Raw genomic sequence first — 18,082 nt, 5'->3', positions numbered from 1 at the left:
TCGAGATTGGATGTTTCTTTTAGTTATATTATTTGTCTTTTCTATTCAAAAGTGAATGTTTATTTCCTCATTTTTTGGATTTTTTTTGGGTGGAGGTAAACAATGACAATAGCTTGAGGAAAGTTGGGACGCGATCGTAGAAGTTTACATGAACGAGAACATTGATGCGATACAAAAGAGGTATATACACGATTAGGGACAGTTACTTTACTAATTCTTATTATTCAAAATTCCTTTATTACTAATTATTCAAATTTTAACTCTTAACAAAATTTAAAATTAATAATTATTAAATAAAATTGTTTAAAGTTGACTGATTTAAGCATTTGATCTTATACTTTTTTTTTTTTTCAATTGGTCTAACATAAACAATGATTTGATCACTTGGATGAATGAAAATTTTTTAAATTTCTGGATTTCTAAAATTTAAATTTTTGACTACTAATCTTTATTTTACTCTAATTTATAAAATAAAAGTTATTGGGTGAATGAAAAATTATTACTAATCAGTTAATTGCTAATATGACATCTAACATGAAAAAAAAATTTAAAAAATATTGAAATAAAATTCATAATATTATGGGTATTGTTGCTGTTTTAGACCTTAATAAGTACAAGATAATTGGAGTTGAGTTTTAATTTGAGAAAATATATTTAGATCCAACAGAATGTTTTAAAGAAATTGATAAAATTTATCAGTTGTATAATGAGTTGGCTAATAAATACACTCAAAAAAATGAGTTCTAATATGTCACATGAAGGTGTTGGTATTGGTACAAAAGAAGTTGATTAAAGTAGAAATATAAATCTATTTGGGGGTGATGATTATACGGTGTATCTTAAAAGAAAAAAAATGATAAGGGATTCATACGTGAATGTTGAATTTGATCATTATTTTGAGGAGAAAATTCATCCTCCAAATGATCATAACTTTAATATTTTGAAATTGTGGAAGAACAATCAGATGAAATTTAAAGTCTTGCAAAAATAGTTAAGGATATATATGTTATTCCGGTATCTACTGTTGTTTCTGAATCTGCTTTTAATACAAGTAGTCGTGTAATTTTTCCTCATCGCAAAAAGTTTAAATAAGACATAATTGAAATTTTGATGTGTGACCGAAGTTGATTGTAGTCACTTTTAGAGAATAAAAATAATATATTATTTAATCTTCATTTATATTAATTTTTTACATAGTACCAATTAATTTATTAATTATTATCTATTTTAATTTTTAATTTTAAATCTTGATTTACAAATTTTTAATGATAAAAACGTAAAAAGTGATAAAAATAAAGATTGAAGACTCTTTTATATTTATTATTGTAATTTTTTTATTATAGTATTAAATTTATAGTAATGTAACACTAATTTTTTTTTAATTTCAAATTATTTAAATTACTGATATTATATGAATTTTATGTTTATATTTTAATTTATCTATAAATTTTAAATTTGTGCTTTAATTTATATATAAATATATAAAAATTAAAATATTATTTAATTTTTATAAGAGTGAATAAGAGTGGATCAGATACCCACAAATACGAGTTAAAAATTTTTACTCCCAGTATTATTTGTTTTTTGCGGATAGTAAACTACAAATTTTTACTATAAGACAAAATTGAATAGGACAAAAACCGACCATACCCCGCATCGTCACCCCTTTACAGAACCTTGCTGGAAACTTTTTAAGTTTAAAAGTAAAAATAAGCATAGAGTGTTATTGAAGTCAGCTTCAGTCTTCGGGAAACCAGGTCGCAGTTTGAAGTCAAAATAACCAGATAGCGTTTGCCACTATCGTGTGTGAGTTTGCAGCGGTTTGTTCTGAAGATGCAGAAGGTCCATCCATGGCTCAATTCCGGTTCAGTATGATCACCACCATGCCGCTCTCCACTCATCACAACCCCAGTTCCTGCCATTCTGCCATGCAATTTCGATCCCAATCCCCGTTCCCAAATGCCATCGCCATCTCCCTCCTCCGTTACCCATTCCACTTCCGATCGGAGTTCGATTCCTACTCCATCGCTTCCGAGGCTTTCTCTGAACGGATTTCTTCCCTCTCATCCCAATTCTGTGCCTTGTGACCCTTTAATTTTAGCCCTAGGGTTCGCCGCACCGGAAAATTAGTAATCGTAAAAAGCAGAAAATCAATTGTTGCTGTTTTTATTTTTCGTTTTCCTTTTCCAAAATGGATTCCGAGGCTGGCGTTGTGGAGAAAGATCCAACTGCGCGATATGTACGGGTACGTTTCTTCATTGTTTTCTGTCTTTTTCTGTTTGCTCTATTGGACTTAATTTCTTGGTATATTGTATTCAATCTGTCATTTTTACTGGTTTAAATCACTTTCAGTATGATGAATTGTTGGGGAAAGGAGCGTTCAAGACTGTGTATGAATTCCCCTCTCACTTTCTCTCGTTATGCTAATAATTGTTTTTTTGGAGTAAAGTATCGTTTTTGTCCCTAACATTTGGGGTAAATCCTATTTGTGTTCCTAACGTTTAAATCGTCCTATTTGTATCTCTAACGTTTGTAAAAGTGATTTAATTGTACCTGTCGTTACATATCATAAGCGCTTTAGTTTGAGTTTTAAAATTTTTTTTAAAGTTAGAATACAAATGTCTGGGATAGAATCGATGATCTACTCTGAAAAATAGCTCATCAAAAGTTGAAACTAATTCCTATAACATTTACATAATTCAGGGACATAATTGAATCTAAACACAAATAGTGGGTATAATATTAAAATCGAACACATCCAAGTGAGACCTAATTGAGAATGAATACATCCAAGTGAGAATAATTGAAAAATATAATTTGATTTGTTAGTATAATTGATAGTAGAATAACATTAAATCACTTTTATAAACGTTAAAAATACAAATAGGACGATTTAAACGTTAGGGATACAAATAAGACTTACCCACAAACGTTGGGGACAAAAACGATACTTTACTTTTTTTTTTTTTTTTTTTTTTAATTTTAGTTTAAATTTTATGTTTTTGATGAATTTGTCCGTTATATTGGTTTTGCCTTGTTGTGTAGATATAAGGCGTTTGATGAAGTAGATGGAATAGAAGTGGCGTGGAACCAAGTCAACGTGGAGGATGTTTTGCAATCACCGCAACAATTGGAAAGATTGTACTCTGAGGTTCATTTCCTCAAGTCATTGAAACACGAGAATATCATCAAATTCTACAATTCTTGGGTCAATGAAAAGTCCCGGACTATCAACATCATCACCGAGTTGTTTACCTCTGGCAGTTTGAGGCAGTGAGTTTTAAGTGATCCTATTGATCTACAGTTATCCTTTTTTTCGGCACTCGATTTCGTAATTGTTTAAGATATGCTCTTTCTTGATGTTTAGATACAGAAAGAAACACAAGAACATTGATATGAAAGCCATGAAGAATTGGTTGAGGCAGATTCTTCGAGGATTATGCTATCTGCATGGCCATAATCCGCCGATAATTCATAGGGATCTGAAATGTGATAACATCTTCGTCAACGGTAATACAGGACGTGTTAAGATTGGAGATCTTGGATTGGCAGTTGTGATGCAGCAGCCTCTTGCTCAGAGTGTTATAGGTAATAATGTTTGTCCTTGTTGGGGTTGCTTGGATTAAATCGGAATTAGCTATCAACATGATGATGACTAAAGACCAGGTTTGGTAAAAGTAAAACTTTAACTTTTCAAAATAAAAATTACTTTCAAAAATTACAAGTTACAAAAATTTAACATTTAAAATCAATTTAATAGACATAAATATGATAAAGAGTAAGAATAGATCTAGATATTCATTATTATATAAGGTTATATTAGACTTTTTTCTAAAACACCTTTAGCTGTTGAAATCTAAAACCTCAAGTACACGATCTTTTTAATTTACCAAACACAAAAGCCTGTCCAAAAAATTTTACCAAACCGGGCTCAAGTTGTTAACTTTGTGCAGGCACGCCGGAATTTATGGCACCGGAACTTTATGAAGAACAATATAATGAACTTATTGACATATATTCTTTTGGCATGTGTGTGTTGGAAATGGTCACCTGTGAATACCCATATAGTGAATGTAGAAATCCGGCACAGATATATAAGAAAGTTACTTCTGTAAGTCTGCATTTATGGTTTTAATGTTACATATGTATCTAATGATTTATCTTTCTATAAATTTATCTCACATTGATTACTTTCAGGGTATAAAGCCTGCCGCTCTGGCTAAAGTACATGATTTGAAATTGAGAGAATTTATTGAGAAGTGTCTAGTTCCAGCAGCTATGCGACTGCCGGCGTCTGAACTGTTGAAAGACCCATTCCTTGTTGCTGAAAGCCCGAAGGAGATCAATCATGATACACTACTGCAGCTGACTAATCCGCCAATATCTGAGCCTTGTCCTATGGAGACAGACTCAAGCTCCAGGCATACTTCACATGGTTCCTCTGTGAGTAGTATTGAAGAAACTTCCTTAGTTTCAGTGTTCGATCTTCTGCAGGTGACTCAGAAAAACGAATTCCGGTTAAGAGGGGAGAAAACTGCCAACAGTACAATTTCACTTACCCTGCGAATTGCGGATGCATGCGGTAACTGATATTGAGAACTTCTTGTGCTAATCTAATCATGAAGAAAATCACCATAACCCTGAATTCATGCCCTATACTATGTGTTTTTGTAGGTCGAGCAAGGAATATCCATTTTCCGTTTTATACCCATTCTGACACGGCCAACTCAATTGCTGTGGAGATGGTTGAGCACCTGGAACTTGCGAAGGAGGATGTAACTGTGATTGCTGAGCTAATACAAAACATGATTCTGAAGCTCATGCCCAACTGGAAACCTTCCTCTCATTCCTCTCTCAACTTGTCATCTGAAAAAGATCACTTGTACAAGCCTTTGGAAGAACTTCGGAGCTGTGGAACATCAAGTTGCCAGTGGCCATCACTATCAAGTGTTTTTGATACAAAAGCAATCCAAGATGATTCTGTTCGCTTACATCATGATGGAGAAAATCATTATATACAAGAATCTGTTATGTCAGAGATTTCATCAGAGTATGGAACTACATTTGCTTTATATTCGAAGAGTGAAGAGCATGATAGCTTTAGTATGGACGGATGCTGCAAATGTTCCAATGGCTTCAATACCAATTCAGATGCCGGGTTCTGTGCTCAAGATGATAATGAACAAAAGAATGAAGTTGACCAATCAGAGAAATCAGCAGGCGTTATCAATTCACAATGCAGTGCATTCGAAAACTTTGACGTGTCAAGCATATGTTCTGTTACTCTAGCCGGCATAGATAATTCAAACGAGCTACAGCTGGAGCTTGATGCAATTGAAACGCAGTATCACCAATGTTTTCGTGAGCTCGTGAAGATGAGGGAGGACGCCATAGAAAACGCCAAACGGAGGTGGATTACAAGGAAGAAAATATCAGTTATATGATGCACTAAGATGATTTTTTCCCCGAGTTCTTTTTTACCCTGTATTTTTTAAAAGTATAGTGATAGTTAGGTCCTGAAGATTTCGACTTCGAACTAATTAGTCTCTGATAAAAAAAAGTACCAATTTAGTCTTTTACGATAGCAAACAGTGGATACGTAATGTTCTTCCATCAATTCATCACGTAAAATTTAATGGTGGTGCTTATATATATGGTTAACAACTTTAATGTGTCTATTTATGAAAGGTGGTTATGTAGATAATAACTTTTGGAGCGAAATTTTACCTGTTTTGGTAGGATTTTTAATAAATAGAGAACAATTAATAAATGTTATATGAAAATTTAAAAAATAATAAATACATTGCTGTCTAAAATTATATTGTTTCTATGTTCATGCGACAGCAATGGGACACACACTACCGTAGATAATGAAATACATGGATAATTTTGTTTCGTTTTGTACTATCCATTGACAGAAGGATATATATGTCTGTTATTTACCATCGTGTAAGACCTACTTGATATTTTTTTTTCTTCTAGGGTTAATTAATCCAAGATTGAAATAATCGAGGATCTAATTGTCACTTTGCTGGCAGCGAGAAGCGAGCAGATACGAGCGGTGACTGGTGGTGAGCAGCAAACAAAGGTGACAGAGACGAGGCCAATGAGTGAGATGTTGCTGCTATGTGCATCTGTTCTTATGCTTGACCACAAAGAGGAAAGCGAGCCACTGCGAAGCACAGACCGACGAGATGACACTGAGGAGACGACAAAGGAACTAGCGGACGCAGAAGACTCGGTGACGAGATGGCAACCGTGCGGTATTGGCGACAGCGGCTCTGTAAGACTGAGAAGGTTGAGTTCCACTGTTGTTTTGGGAAGAATACATTGAGAGTGTGAAGGAGTGCGTTGGGGAAGGGGGATTGAGGTTCGGAGGGGAAAGGGAAGGAGATTAGGGTTTATAAGGAGGATTTTGGATTTTTCAGCTTGGACTGGATAATTAATTAAAAATTCTACCTTAAATTTTTCGATGGTTACCTCAACATTCTTTTCGTCTAAAATATGGTCCAGCGAGCTTAAGAACACGCTTGTCAAATTTTAAAATCATTTAAGGACTATTTTGTCAAAAACAAAAGTCAAGTACCATTTTATCGGCGTCAGAATTTTTCGAGTACCGATTTGGTATCTACCTCTTTTACTTTTTATCAAATTTCTTAATGCGGCAAAAAAGGACTCACTCAACCTAACTCATCCATACCATAGTTTGAGAATTGAATCGAAGGAATCACTCAATCTTCTACCCAATTCCCTAATGCAATAGGAGAGAAACTCATTCAACCTCATTTGTCCACACTATAGTTTCATCACGAAACTAAAAAGAAAAATTTTCACACCTGTAATCACTCTATGATGCCTATAATAGTTTAAGAGGTATTTATAATCTCTATTAGTTTAAAATAAAAAAAATCTAAATCCATTAACATAAAATTCAATCTAATAACTAAATAAATAAAATCAAAATATATGAAATTAAATTAAAAATTTTATTATTTAAAAATATAAACTAATAACTACCAAATAATACTTGAACTCTTCATATCACAAATATTTAAAGTACGTATCATTTTTCTCTTCAAAAAAAAATTTATTGTCAAATCTTATAGTTGAAAAAATTAATAATGAGGTAATGACCAAATTAGTTGCCGAAAGATTCAAACGCTGACATTTTAGTATCTAACTATTGTTATTGACAAAATAGTACCTGAATGTTTTAAAAATTTGTCAAGCATGTCCTGGTGCTTACCGGACCATGGCTCCGGCGAGTAAGATGCCTAGGTGTTCACCGGTTTTTGCTGACAAGAGAAATTTATTTTGAGTTGGAATTTATAATTAAAAATATTATTCCAAACCCTAATCTCTCCCCCTCCCTCATCGTAGCCCCCTTTCCCTTTCCCTTTCCCTCTCCATCGCAGCCCCCTTCCCTCTCCCTCCCTCTCATACATCTCATCTCATCTCATCTCATTTCTGCAATAAAAAAGAACAACAATCTAATATCTCAAAATTCCATCCTTTCAAAGCAACTACAAACCAAAATTTTCGATTCTCTCTCTTAGATCAGAGAAGAATAGAACGAGAATCTGAAGAAGCTACAATTCCTGAATATCTCATAAATCTGTTACCTTTTCTTCTTCTTCGCCTTCTCTCTCCTCTCCACCGTCGCCGCCATCTTTACCGTCACTTTCCTCTACACTAACAAAGCTGTCTCCTTTTCCTCTACCATCTCTGCAATCCCCAAAATCTTCAAGCGTTTGTTCATCACTTACCTCTGGGTCACGCTTTTGATGTTCATCTGTAACTTTGTCTTCATGATTTTCTTGGTTTTGCTTATTATAGCAATTGATACACAGAACTCGTTTATGCAGTTTTTCACGGTTATTGTGGGTGTGTTGGTCATTGTGAATTTGGTGGGATTGTTAGTGCAGAACGTATTTTTACTGTTTGCAAGAGTTACCATCACCAAGGGATTGATAAGAGTGCTTTACATGATCATCTTGGTAAGAAATTTGGGGGTTTGTAGGTGGATTTTTTCTTTTTCTTCTTTTTTTAAATGTAATTGATGGAATAGTGTAATACATTTGGAAAGAAACACAAATAGTATTGGTAGATTGTAATTTGAATTGTGATATTATGTTCTGTTGTGCATGCTTCTATCTGTGCCTTTATATGATCTGCGATGGGAGGGAGAGGAAAGGGAGCAGCGATGAAGAGGAAAAGGAAAGGGGGCTGCAATGGGGAGAGAAAGGGAAGGGAAGAGTGTGTTGGGAGGCTGCGATGGGGATGGGGATGGAGGGGGAGGGGAGGGGGGCTACGTTGGGTAGGGGAGGGTTGCGATGGGGAGGGAGATGGAGGGGGAGTTTGCGTTGGGGAGGGAGAGCTTAGGGTTTGGGCGGTGGTTTGCCATGTCACCAAAATACGGTGGCCATGTCAGCATTGTGTTTGCCGGAGATTTGTTCCGGCGAGTTCGGAGACACGCTTGTTAAATTTTAAAATTTTTTAGAGACTATTTTGTCAATAACAAAAGTCAGGTACCAAAATATCAGCGTTTGAATCTTTCGGGTACTAATTTGGTCATTACCTCATTAATAATTAAAAGGACAAATACAAAGAAGATATTCTGTATGTTTATTTTTGGTATTGACTATTGAATTTTTTTTTACCCAAAAAAGTCAATACTATTGTTCAATGGATTTTTTTATTTAAATCATTTTTTTAGAAAATAATAATAATAATAATAATAATAATAATAATAATAATAATAATAATAATAAGATAAGAGTGGAAAAATGAACAACGATGAACAATAGGAAGATACATAATAGTAAGAAAAGAGAAGAATAAATTAAATAAATAAAAATTTTATTATATTAGATCCTATAATTTTATCAAATTTATAATTAGATCTTTATATTTTTTTTAGTTGGATGATCTCTGTACCAAATTTACCGAATTGCTGCTCATTTGCTTTTAATTATTTTTCTTAAGTTCTTTATTTCTCTCATTTCTATACATCTTTTATTTCCTTCATTTTTATACATTCTTCATACCTCTGAAGAGTATTTGAGGTAATAAGATCTAAATTTTTAGATCAGTTGTGATACGAGTCGTTCTTAATTCTTAGTTTGATAAGGTTGGAAGAATGAATATTTTGCAAATACTTATTCAGATAGTAGAGACTGTGATAATTTTGCAGTACTTTCTATGATTAATAAGTACAAATATAATTAATAATTTTATTAATTATTATTTAACATTCGCTAAAGAATACAAAGGTATTAAGAAAGTGCTAAACAACTTAATGACAAGAAATTCTGAAGTTTGGATACTATATAGGTTTTTCCAACTTCTACAATTGCGGTGCTTTTTTGTTCTATAAAGCAAGCAAATTTGTTATTTACGCGACAAAACCTGAAAGTGGAAACTCAAGTGCAGTCAACTTCACGTGAAGTTGATAATTGAGAGCCGTTAAATGAAAATTTAGTTAAATCAATCAAATTATTTAACAACTCTCAGTTATCAACTTCATGTGAAGTTATCTGAATTTTCACCAAACTAGAAATACATTACATTTCGACCTACTTTTTCTACAAGAGATTACCATCTTACTCAACAAAACGCCTAATGTACAATTGATGATGACATTTCTGATTCCTTGGACCATTCACTGATTCAGGGTTCATTTTGGAGGCCATCACCGGCAAACGGAGATTGAGGCGGAGACGATGTGCCGCTGATTCTACTCGGCAACGGCGTGTGCCTTTGTGAGTGCCGCTTTGTGCGCACTGTCATACTCTCAGTGTCCCAGTTGTTGCTAAACGTATCGTCATCGTCATCCTCGTCGTCCATGCTGTCCTTAAAAACTGGGTGTATGTAAGCATTATGTAGATAGCCTTTCAGGTTCAGGTGAGGTTCTGTTGCTTTTTCTAATGTATCTTTCATCATTGCTTCCTATTGAAAAATTATTGCACACACAAGAAGGAAAATCAGCATTTCATCAAATGGCAAACTTGTAGATCTCAATTCACTAACTAGAATATTTGATGAGTTCGAATCAGTTCTGTAGTTACATTAAGTACTTGTTTGGATGTCATTAAGTTTGATCTATGGTGATATATAACCATCTATCATGATATATAGTTTTCCTCAAATTTTATTAGTTGACAATATAAAATTGTTTTACATTATATCATTGCTTAGACATTGATCACAACATATTAAAAACAATTACGCCCCAATGATTTTATGGAGTTCTAATAAATGATCAGTCAATAATAGAAACAATGACTTCACCATCAGTGATACACTGGAAACAAATACTAACAAGTAAAAGGAACAAATAAACATTACCTGTAATGGAAACTTAACAAATGCAGGTTCGAATCGGCCTTTGCAGTACCGATAAAACCATATGGTCAGTATTGGAAGCACAATGAGAAAAGGCGTCGACGAAGCAGCCTTTTTTGTTGTGAGGAGTCCCATCAGAACTATCTGTGACACCGTCAATGCGATCACAATACGGCCATGGACATCAGGCCAGAATTGTGCACCACTCTCATACTCCTGATTATAAACATTGATGATCTACAATTGGAAGAGATATCTTTGTCTTAATATATCAGAAAGATAGTGTATATATTACAATATAAAATTTCATGTTAATTTGTTTGCAGTCTTAATTAACTATTAATATCACAGAAATCATGAACAGATCTATAAAACTTCGGTTATCAACGATTCGATACCTGATGACGGAAAACTACATAGGCAAGTCCAAAGAAAATGATTATGAAGGGAAGTACAGCAGGTGTAACTGCAGCATATACTAGCCCCAACAGAAAGTACAATTGTATTCGGGGCTCTCCCGTGTTGAAACCGATACTTCCAGGATCCATGGCCTCTTCCCTGTCCTTCTCGGTTTTAACCAAGAAGAAGTTCTTCAGGTGATAAAAAATAAGTGGCTTCAACATCAAAACCTCTGCAGCTATACTAGCCCATCCATCAACCATGATATAAGTTATAAAGAAAGTTGCTTTTAAAGGAATCGCAGTGCCAATTGTTATAGGATATCTGCCAGAAAAAATGCAGCAAGTGTTTAATGTTACCGACATATGCTAATGCAATATAAGTATACGAGCTTTAACAATTAGGTAAGGGAAATTATTGACCAAGACTATTAAAATCCACGAGTAATCATGAAATAATAGAGTAAACAGTAACTTAGCTGATGAGGGAGAGTATATTACTCTTATGTGATGTATCTTACATGAGAGGAATATTAGCATCTATTTATATTTGAGACTCTTTGATATGACATGGTTATATCCTGATTTCTAACAGATTATTTCATGGTGAACAAAACAACACAAAACAACGATTCTCAAATAGCAGGTGTGTTTACAGAAGCAAGAAACGCCTATTTCATATAATGAGAAGTAATCTAATATATTGACCAAAGACATGTTTATCTTACTTGCAATATAAAAATTAACTTGCAAAGAAAAACTTTTATTATGAATGTCTTACTGATTGGCTGGTTGGTGAACGAAAGAGTTCAGCTGTTGAAATGCGGATCCAGTGAGTACGTTCCCAAGAAATATATTCACAAAATTGAACAGATAATATCTAGAAGCTGATCTCCTTTCAAGAGATGATATAGATCCAAAGCCTTCAAATTTGGACATGATCATCAGTATTGTGGGAAGAAAGATTAAGAAAAGCTTCAACACGATCCCAGGTAGAAAACCTTGAATGAATGACTTAATGAAAGGGCTGCACAAAAATGTAAGTTTGTATAAGTAAATTCCATAGAATAGTGATGTGAGAGATCATGTTTTCAGAGGTCCAAATATGAGATTAGACTCACACAGTAACAAGTGGATTCAACCATGGTGCGGTCCTTTCGATTCCCTCAATACTTGCAAGTGTTTGAACAAATGCTATTGGGATCATGAAAAAGAAAGTGAGGAAGAAGAAAGCAACAGCCATGATTAACCTCCTGACAGAGAGGGAAAAGTATGGAATTGGCAGGTTTCGCCAATATACATCTCGTGGCTCTGGAGCCCATTCAGTCAACCAGAGTGTTGGGTTTCTAGTTTGTTGAGTTTGAGCACATACAGCGGCACCCCATCGTGTTTTAAATGAAACAAATGCCGCAGGCATGACAGACTTTGGATCATCTGTGACTTTTTTCCTCTCTGAAGCTATCTGCAAGGAGTGATCAACTAAAATTACACTAACCACAAACTCAATACTTTGAGAAAGAAAAACTAACCAATAAAATCACATTTAGAAATGACCATAATTTCTTTATATATCGGTTTTGTCATGATACCTAATAAGAAGGGGTAACATGAATGGTTATACCTCTAACAAGTTCAAGTGAAATTGAGTTGCACAAGGTCCTTAGTTCAATTCTTTCAGAGTTAATTTGCGCAAATTCAAGTTAACAATCAGAAAGGTACCAAACTATACAAAAGAGAGAAAAGCTGCACAAATAAAAGCTACAACCAAAACAGCTTAAAAGCAGAATGAAGCAGATGTATATATTACAAGGAAAACATACAATAATTTATGTTGTCATTATACTAGTACAGAATATGCTGTAGCTTATTATACGAACTAGGAAAAACTAAAATCAGATTCTCATTTTATAAGCATGAAGAATTTGTATATCAACAAACTATTGACGTTACTAAATTTCGACAAAAGTAAAACAAAGTAGAAAGAGAAACACATACTTCTTCTGACAACTTGTCAATTTCAGTGGTATGATAATCAATGGCATCCACTTTCTTCCCCCAAAGACCAAGGAAACCAGTCTGGTACAATGATAGAAGAGAAAGCTAAATATAAGAAATTCCCAAGAGAGTTTTGATCCAAAGTTTAGAGCATATCAATTTACAACCAAATACCTTCATTTCAGGTCTTTTAGAAGTTCTTTCAAGTTTATTTCGATAGTAGACAAGCCAGTTCTGCAGTTTCTTCTTCTTCTTGACCAACTTTGCAAGTGTGTTTGCATCATATATAACCTGAATACATAACAGACAAATTGCCACATTCATATCATTTCTATCATAAATTGAGTGAAATGATGTCATGTAATTAAACATTTAACTGATTTTTCTATCCCATAAGAAATCTGATCCACCGATAGAACAACACTTGGGTACCCTTATTTATGAAGGTATTGGTAGTTTGGTACCACTTTTATAATCACGGGTTAAGATCAATTCAGAAGTTTAAGATATCTTAAAATATTAGTAACTTGAGTTTATTAGACATATGGCAAATCCTGAACCACAAATAAAAAGAGTATCTGTACCCTTGAATTTTATGGGTGTATCTGAGATGCTCCCTAATAATGTAGTCACAGTTAATTTAAAAAAGAAAATTCAATTCAATTCAAATTGTCAAACACTGTAAGAGGCCATCTTATGGCAGTTGGAAGTCCAGACATTGATTGTAGTAAAGGTTGAATTCCAACCAAAAGAAACCCGCCTAATGCACATCTATAAAAAAGAACGAGATAAATGAACAAATATCATCAAATTCTTTTGGTCCCAAAAATTATAGCAACCTTTAGCTTTGATCCCTTGAAAACTCAAATTTGGTCCCTTATTATTATTTTTTTTAACAGCTCCACATTTGGTACACGATCTTAACTTACTATTTTGAGTGATAATGTGGCAGTTAAAGATACACACACATTGCAATGTTGATGAGGAATTCTATTCGTTACCTCATCACTAAATAGGAAGTTATTGTTGACGATAAGTAGTGGTACTGGTAAAAACATGAAGATTGAAACGGTAGCCAAAGGGCTAACAGCATATTTAAAACAACAATAAAAATTATCATTCTTGAAGTACCCTGGAAAACCAACCTGGTGTGTAAGATAGTGACCCGGATGATTCACCATAAAAAAGTGCTCGACAAGCTCACTTACAGATTCATCAGGATCTGGTGGAATATTTCTAACAAGAACCTGACAATAATATATTTTATGTAAGCAAAATACACATGAAAGATCGTGTATGACAATTTAGACTACAGCTGTAATTTCTTGAACTTTAAGTATCAACATGCCTAAGAGCTGCAGAAATCTGTTTCATTAAAACCTTGTTTTGTACCTGTCATGTTGTATTTTAAGCAATTTATTTTTATTGCTCTCTACTCCTTTTAATTACTTCTTTCTTGTATTCCTTTCCCATCAATAAAGGCCAAAAAAGAGAAAAGGATCACCATTGACTTTGCTTATTAATTGAACATTAAGCTACTGACATTATAGATGAAAATAATTAACTTGCACCAGTAATCAAAACCAAAAAAAAACCTAAGACCACCAAATGCAGCAAAACCAAATCTGGTCTCTTGGGTTGAGATCTAACAATTATAGTACCACCTAGAACACATGGAATCTAAAATCAGAATTCCATTGCTTCATATCCAAAGATGATCAAGTAGTAACACATAAAACAATTGCTCAGAAAATATACATAAATTAAAGTAAAATTTATTTACTGTGAATTGATCAGGACGACGTTTCTCTGTTGCGAGGAATTCCAGCCTCATTGATGCAACTTTCTCATATTCCTTTAGCAATATATAGCAGACCCAAAAGGTAAACGCATAAGCCATTACTATGTGTCCCCAAAACCTGAGTCAATGTACAACATTTTAATAGAGCACCAAACATGGCATCATATCAGGAATGATTATAATTTAGGTATGCACAAAGTTACTCCGCAACTTCAACAATTAAGATTGTGCACAAAAAACAGAATTAGCAATAATTTGAATGGAGATTCGAGGACTAAGTGATGCTACCTCAGGATTAAATATAGGGATTACGATGGAAGAAAGGGTAATTTTGATATCTCCACATAAGAGATTCAAAGAAATTGAGGTATGCATTGAACATAAGGTTGCACTAGTTGAATATTAAACCTCAGGGATGGTTTAATACAATTTACTTAACAACATCAAGAAGGACTAGCAGAAATGTAATAATACTGAATGGTTGATACGAAACCTTTCGGATCGACTGTGGACATTTGAAACAGAGAGTTTATCAATGTCACTGGAAGTTATGTTCTTAGCTCCTTCTAGACCAGTACTTGTCCAATTGACAGGAACCAGAACAATCCAAGCCAGGAATGCTATGGGAACAAATATCTTAAGCCTGAAAAAAAAAAAAAACATAAAAACAGAAAATATCATAAATATAATATGCTTTGCTGAAGTAGTATATATATTCACAGAAATACAGAATTGTGCATTACCCTAACAGGTATATTCGCAAGTAAACAACGGAGTCCAATCCAGCATGGTCAATAAGCTCAGGTTCTGGCATTCTAAGTGCTTCTGGCATCCAATTCAAAAATCCAAGATATGCTCTCCAATCAAGGTTGACAAACTTGCGCACAAATACCCCTCCATGTACAGGGTCTGTTCTCAAACCCTTCAGATACCATTTTGGGAAGTATACACGGTCATTGAAAGGTTGAAGCCTCAAAATAGCAAAAGCCAAAAAGAAAAGAAATGCACTGCCAATGTTTATGGCAGCTGCAACCCCAATATCTCCAAGTGTAGTCATTTTATTTCTTTTAGCAGAACGAATGCATGCCTTCCTGAGATGAAAGTAAGAAAATGAATATTTGATAAGAAGGGTTAGATTCATACAAAACACAAATCTAGTCCAAATTCATGGTAAACTAGCAGAAGGTCCTGACTTCCACTATCCAATAAGATTATATACAATGTTAAAATTTCGAAACTTAAGCATTCATCGCCATGACATCAAGTAAAACTTGAATAAAAGTTTTTCACATTGACAATACCTTTAAGAGCAAGCATTTAAAAATGAAAAATTCATCAAAAAGAATGGCATATTAGTCCTCCTTCATATGTACATGAACAGAATTTGTGCAGAAGAACTATTCTGTCGCCTTTTTCTCAAATTCTGAGGGTCAAATTTATAATTCTAAAACCTTCAGACATAACTTTTTGGACTGCAACATAGATTGAGAGTTTGCACCAATTCATAACAAACAATTACGACTGGATTCAATTATAATACCAAAAGCAAAACAAAGAAACTTCATCAATTCAATCCATCTAGGTCACAAACATTCCACTCGAATAATAAACATAGAGTTTCAATCGTACTCAAGCATTTCATAGTACTAGTACTAACAAATTTACAAAAAAAGAAAAAACCAATTCGAAGAGTTTCAATTCGAAGATTCCAGAAAATAATAAGAATGAAGGAGTACAAACACAACGGCCAGTTCCGAGAAGAGCAGAGAAATTAAGATGCAGAGAACAATGAAAGGATGTGATTTGAGTTCGGATGGCTTTAAAACCAAACAAAGCAACAATTATTTTTATTATTATTATTTTTTATTTGTTTTGCAGCGAAACTTACTCACACACGCCACTACTGAGTTCAAAAAATGACGAGGCTAGAACTAGAGATTTAATTGAGAGAAGAAGAAGAAGGTCCTCGTGGTTTCTGGAAGAGGCAGTTGCGGCTGTTGGTTCTTACCTTGTGCTAATGCGATTACAGTTAGTTGAAGAGCACAGAGAATGAGTGAGCGAGTGGTGTTGGTGTTTTTTGTGTGTAGACCTTTCTCAATTATTCAAAGTCATGATATAGTCTTTTTTTATTTTGGGAAATAAAGTCAATTTAGATTGAGTTTTTGATATGATAGGCTAGCGTTGCTGTCGGATCGGTAACGTTGGCAAGTAAAGAAAATCAATAAAAAACAGTCATAATTTATTTTATTTAATATTTATTAATTATTGTGATAATTAATAAATGTTAAATAAGATAAATTTTGACTATTTTTTTTTGTCTCTCTAACATTATCCTTGTCGTCTGTTGGATACTTTTAAGTTAACAAAAAATTTTAGTAAGATATTTTAATTTTAGTAAAAATTCATCTGCAATTAATTTTACGTACAGTTAATAGTTAAGAACTGTTAAATAATTTGACTAATTTAATTAAATTTTTATCTATTAACTTTTAATTATTAACTTCACGAAGTTAATTGTACTTGAATTTTTGTTTTTAATTTTTTAATAAATTTTAATTATTAAATGATTTTTTAAAATTTTATTTCGTTAGATAAAATAATTTTCATATCATTATATTTGTCGATATAAAAAAATTAATATAAAATTTTTTAAAAATTTTAAGGATTATTATATGTTTTATTAAATAATAATAATTGATTTGTCTAAATTTTTTGAAAAAATTTGCATAAAACTTAATATATTTAATAAAATAAAAAATAAAAAATTAATTTTAAAATTAAAATTTTTGTTAAAAATTAAAATTTTTAACTAAAAGTTTTTTTACAACTGACTTAAGATATTATTGTATATTTAGATAAAACATTATAGAAATATATCTAATGTAATATAATTATTAAAATTAAATAAAATATTTTAAAATCAAAATTTCAATTACAATATTATATATTGTTCAAAGATTCAAACCCCTTCTAAAATTAAATAAAATATCTGGAGGTATCAGACAAGGCAAGTACCATGGAGCCACATATCAAAAGAATGTAAGTATTAAATTAAAACATTTAAACCAGATGTAATGCGACGGTGAATTCGGTGGAATTAATTAATTAAATAAATAAATAGAAAAATATTAAAAGATGAGGTGGCGAGACGTAGAGCAAGTAAACCCGTACCGCGTATCCGTGTGGATAATGCGTTGGCTGCGCAGGACGCTCGCACTTTTTTTTTTATTCTTTTTTATTTTTTAATCAAAGAACGAACGGTTGGCAGTTTGGATAAGAAAACTTGTAAGCCTGTAGATATGTAAATGACTCAGGTGTAGTCGACTTCACGTGAAGTTTATGCTCGAGAATTGTTAGATGAAAATTTAGTCAAATCAGTCAAATTATCTAACGGTTCTCAGATATCAACTTCACGTGAAGTCGACTGCACTTGAATTTTCACCAATAAATATTTATTTTGAATAAACCATGGTTTCGAGGCTAAATGTTAATGGGAATAGTCGAATAGATGTATGAATACCAAAAATATTGATTATTTTTTGTG

At 33.1% G+C, this 18,082-nt stretch overlaps 2 protein-coding genes across 7 annotated transcripts; one reads left to right on the top strand and one right to left on the bottom strand.

Annotated features, from left to right (window-relative positions):
* Positions 1-1,722: 1,722 nt before the first annotated feature.
* Positions 1,723-5,664, top strand: LOC107638314 (putative serine/threonine-protein kinase WNK10). The gene is given in 8 exon segments (XM_016341528.3): positions 1,723-2,245; positions 2,353-2,390; positions 3,046-3,273; positions 3,368-3,588; positions 3,954-4,111; positions 4,198-4,582; positions 4,675-5,409; positions 5,412-5,664. Coding segments are annotated over 8 exon segments (1,860 nt in total). The 5' UTR covers positions 1,723-2,191; the 3' UTR covers positions 5,453-5,664.
* Positions 5,665-9,196: 3,532 nt separating this feature from the next.
* On the bottom strand, positions 9,197-16,685 carry LOC107638315 (hyperosmolality-gated Ca2+ permeable channel 1.2). 6 transcript variants are annotated; one of them, XR_015880906.1, is made up of 13 exons: positions 16,547-16,685; positions 15,282-15,629; positions 15,032-15,181; positions 14,521-14,656; positions 13,883-13,984; positions 12,912-13,028; positions 12,738-12,818; positions 11,864-12,204; positions 11,524-11,769; positions 10,743-11,067; positions 10,348-10,581; positions 9,549-9,948; positions 9,197-9,408 (listed from the first exon to the last, which is right to left on the bottom strand). XR_015880906.1 is itself a non-coding variant. In XM_016341529.3 (12 exons), exons 2-12 carry the CDS (start codon positions 15,593-15,595, stop codon positions 9,670-9,672), a joined length of 2,325 nt encoding a protein of 774 aa, XP_016197015.1. In that variant the 5' UTR covers positions 15,596-15,629; positions 16,547-16,685; the 3' UTR covers positions 9,197-9,669. The 6 variants fall into 6 exon arrangements, 3 of the variants coding, with proteins under 3 accessions (XP_016197015.1, XP_016197016.1, XP_088340260.1); XR_015880907.1 differs by having other exon boundaries at positions 16,427-16,584; XR_015880905.1 differs by lacking the exon at positions 16,547-16,685 and having other exon boundaries at positions 15,282-15,694.
* Between the last annotated feature and the right edge of the window lie 1,397 nt (positions 16,686-18,082).

This window comes from Arachis ipaensis, chromosome B4 (assembly GCF_059453495.1).
Source record: "Arachis ipaensis isolate K30076 ecotype BB chromosome B4, ASM5945349v1, whole genome shotgun sequence".
In the NCBI taxonomy this organism is placed as follows: Eukaryota; Viridiplantae; Streptophyta; class Magnoliopsida; order Fabales; family Fabaceae; genus Arachis; species Arachis ipaensis.
Note: the sequence above shows the minus strand (reverse complement) of the source record. Positions and strands in the feature narration are given on the sequence as shown.

What these genes read in the sequence shown, in the direction of transcription:
- LOC107638315 (XM_088484134.1), bottom strand. Translation starts at nt 15,679, where the DNA reads ATGAATCTAACCCTTCTTATCAAATATTCATTTTCTTACTTTCATCTC. An exon ending in TTGCGAATATACCTGTTAGG is followed by an intron (nt 15,182 to 15,281) that starts GTAATGCACAAT and finishes TTTTTTTTTCAG; the next exon opens with GCTTAAGATATTTGTTCCCA. An exon ending in CTAAAAGACCTGAAATGAAG is followed by an intron (nt 12,819 to 12,911) that starts GTATTTGGTTGT and finishes TCATTGTACCAG; the next exon opens with ACTGGTTTCCTTGGTCTTTG.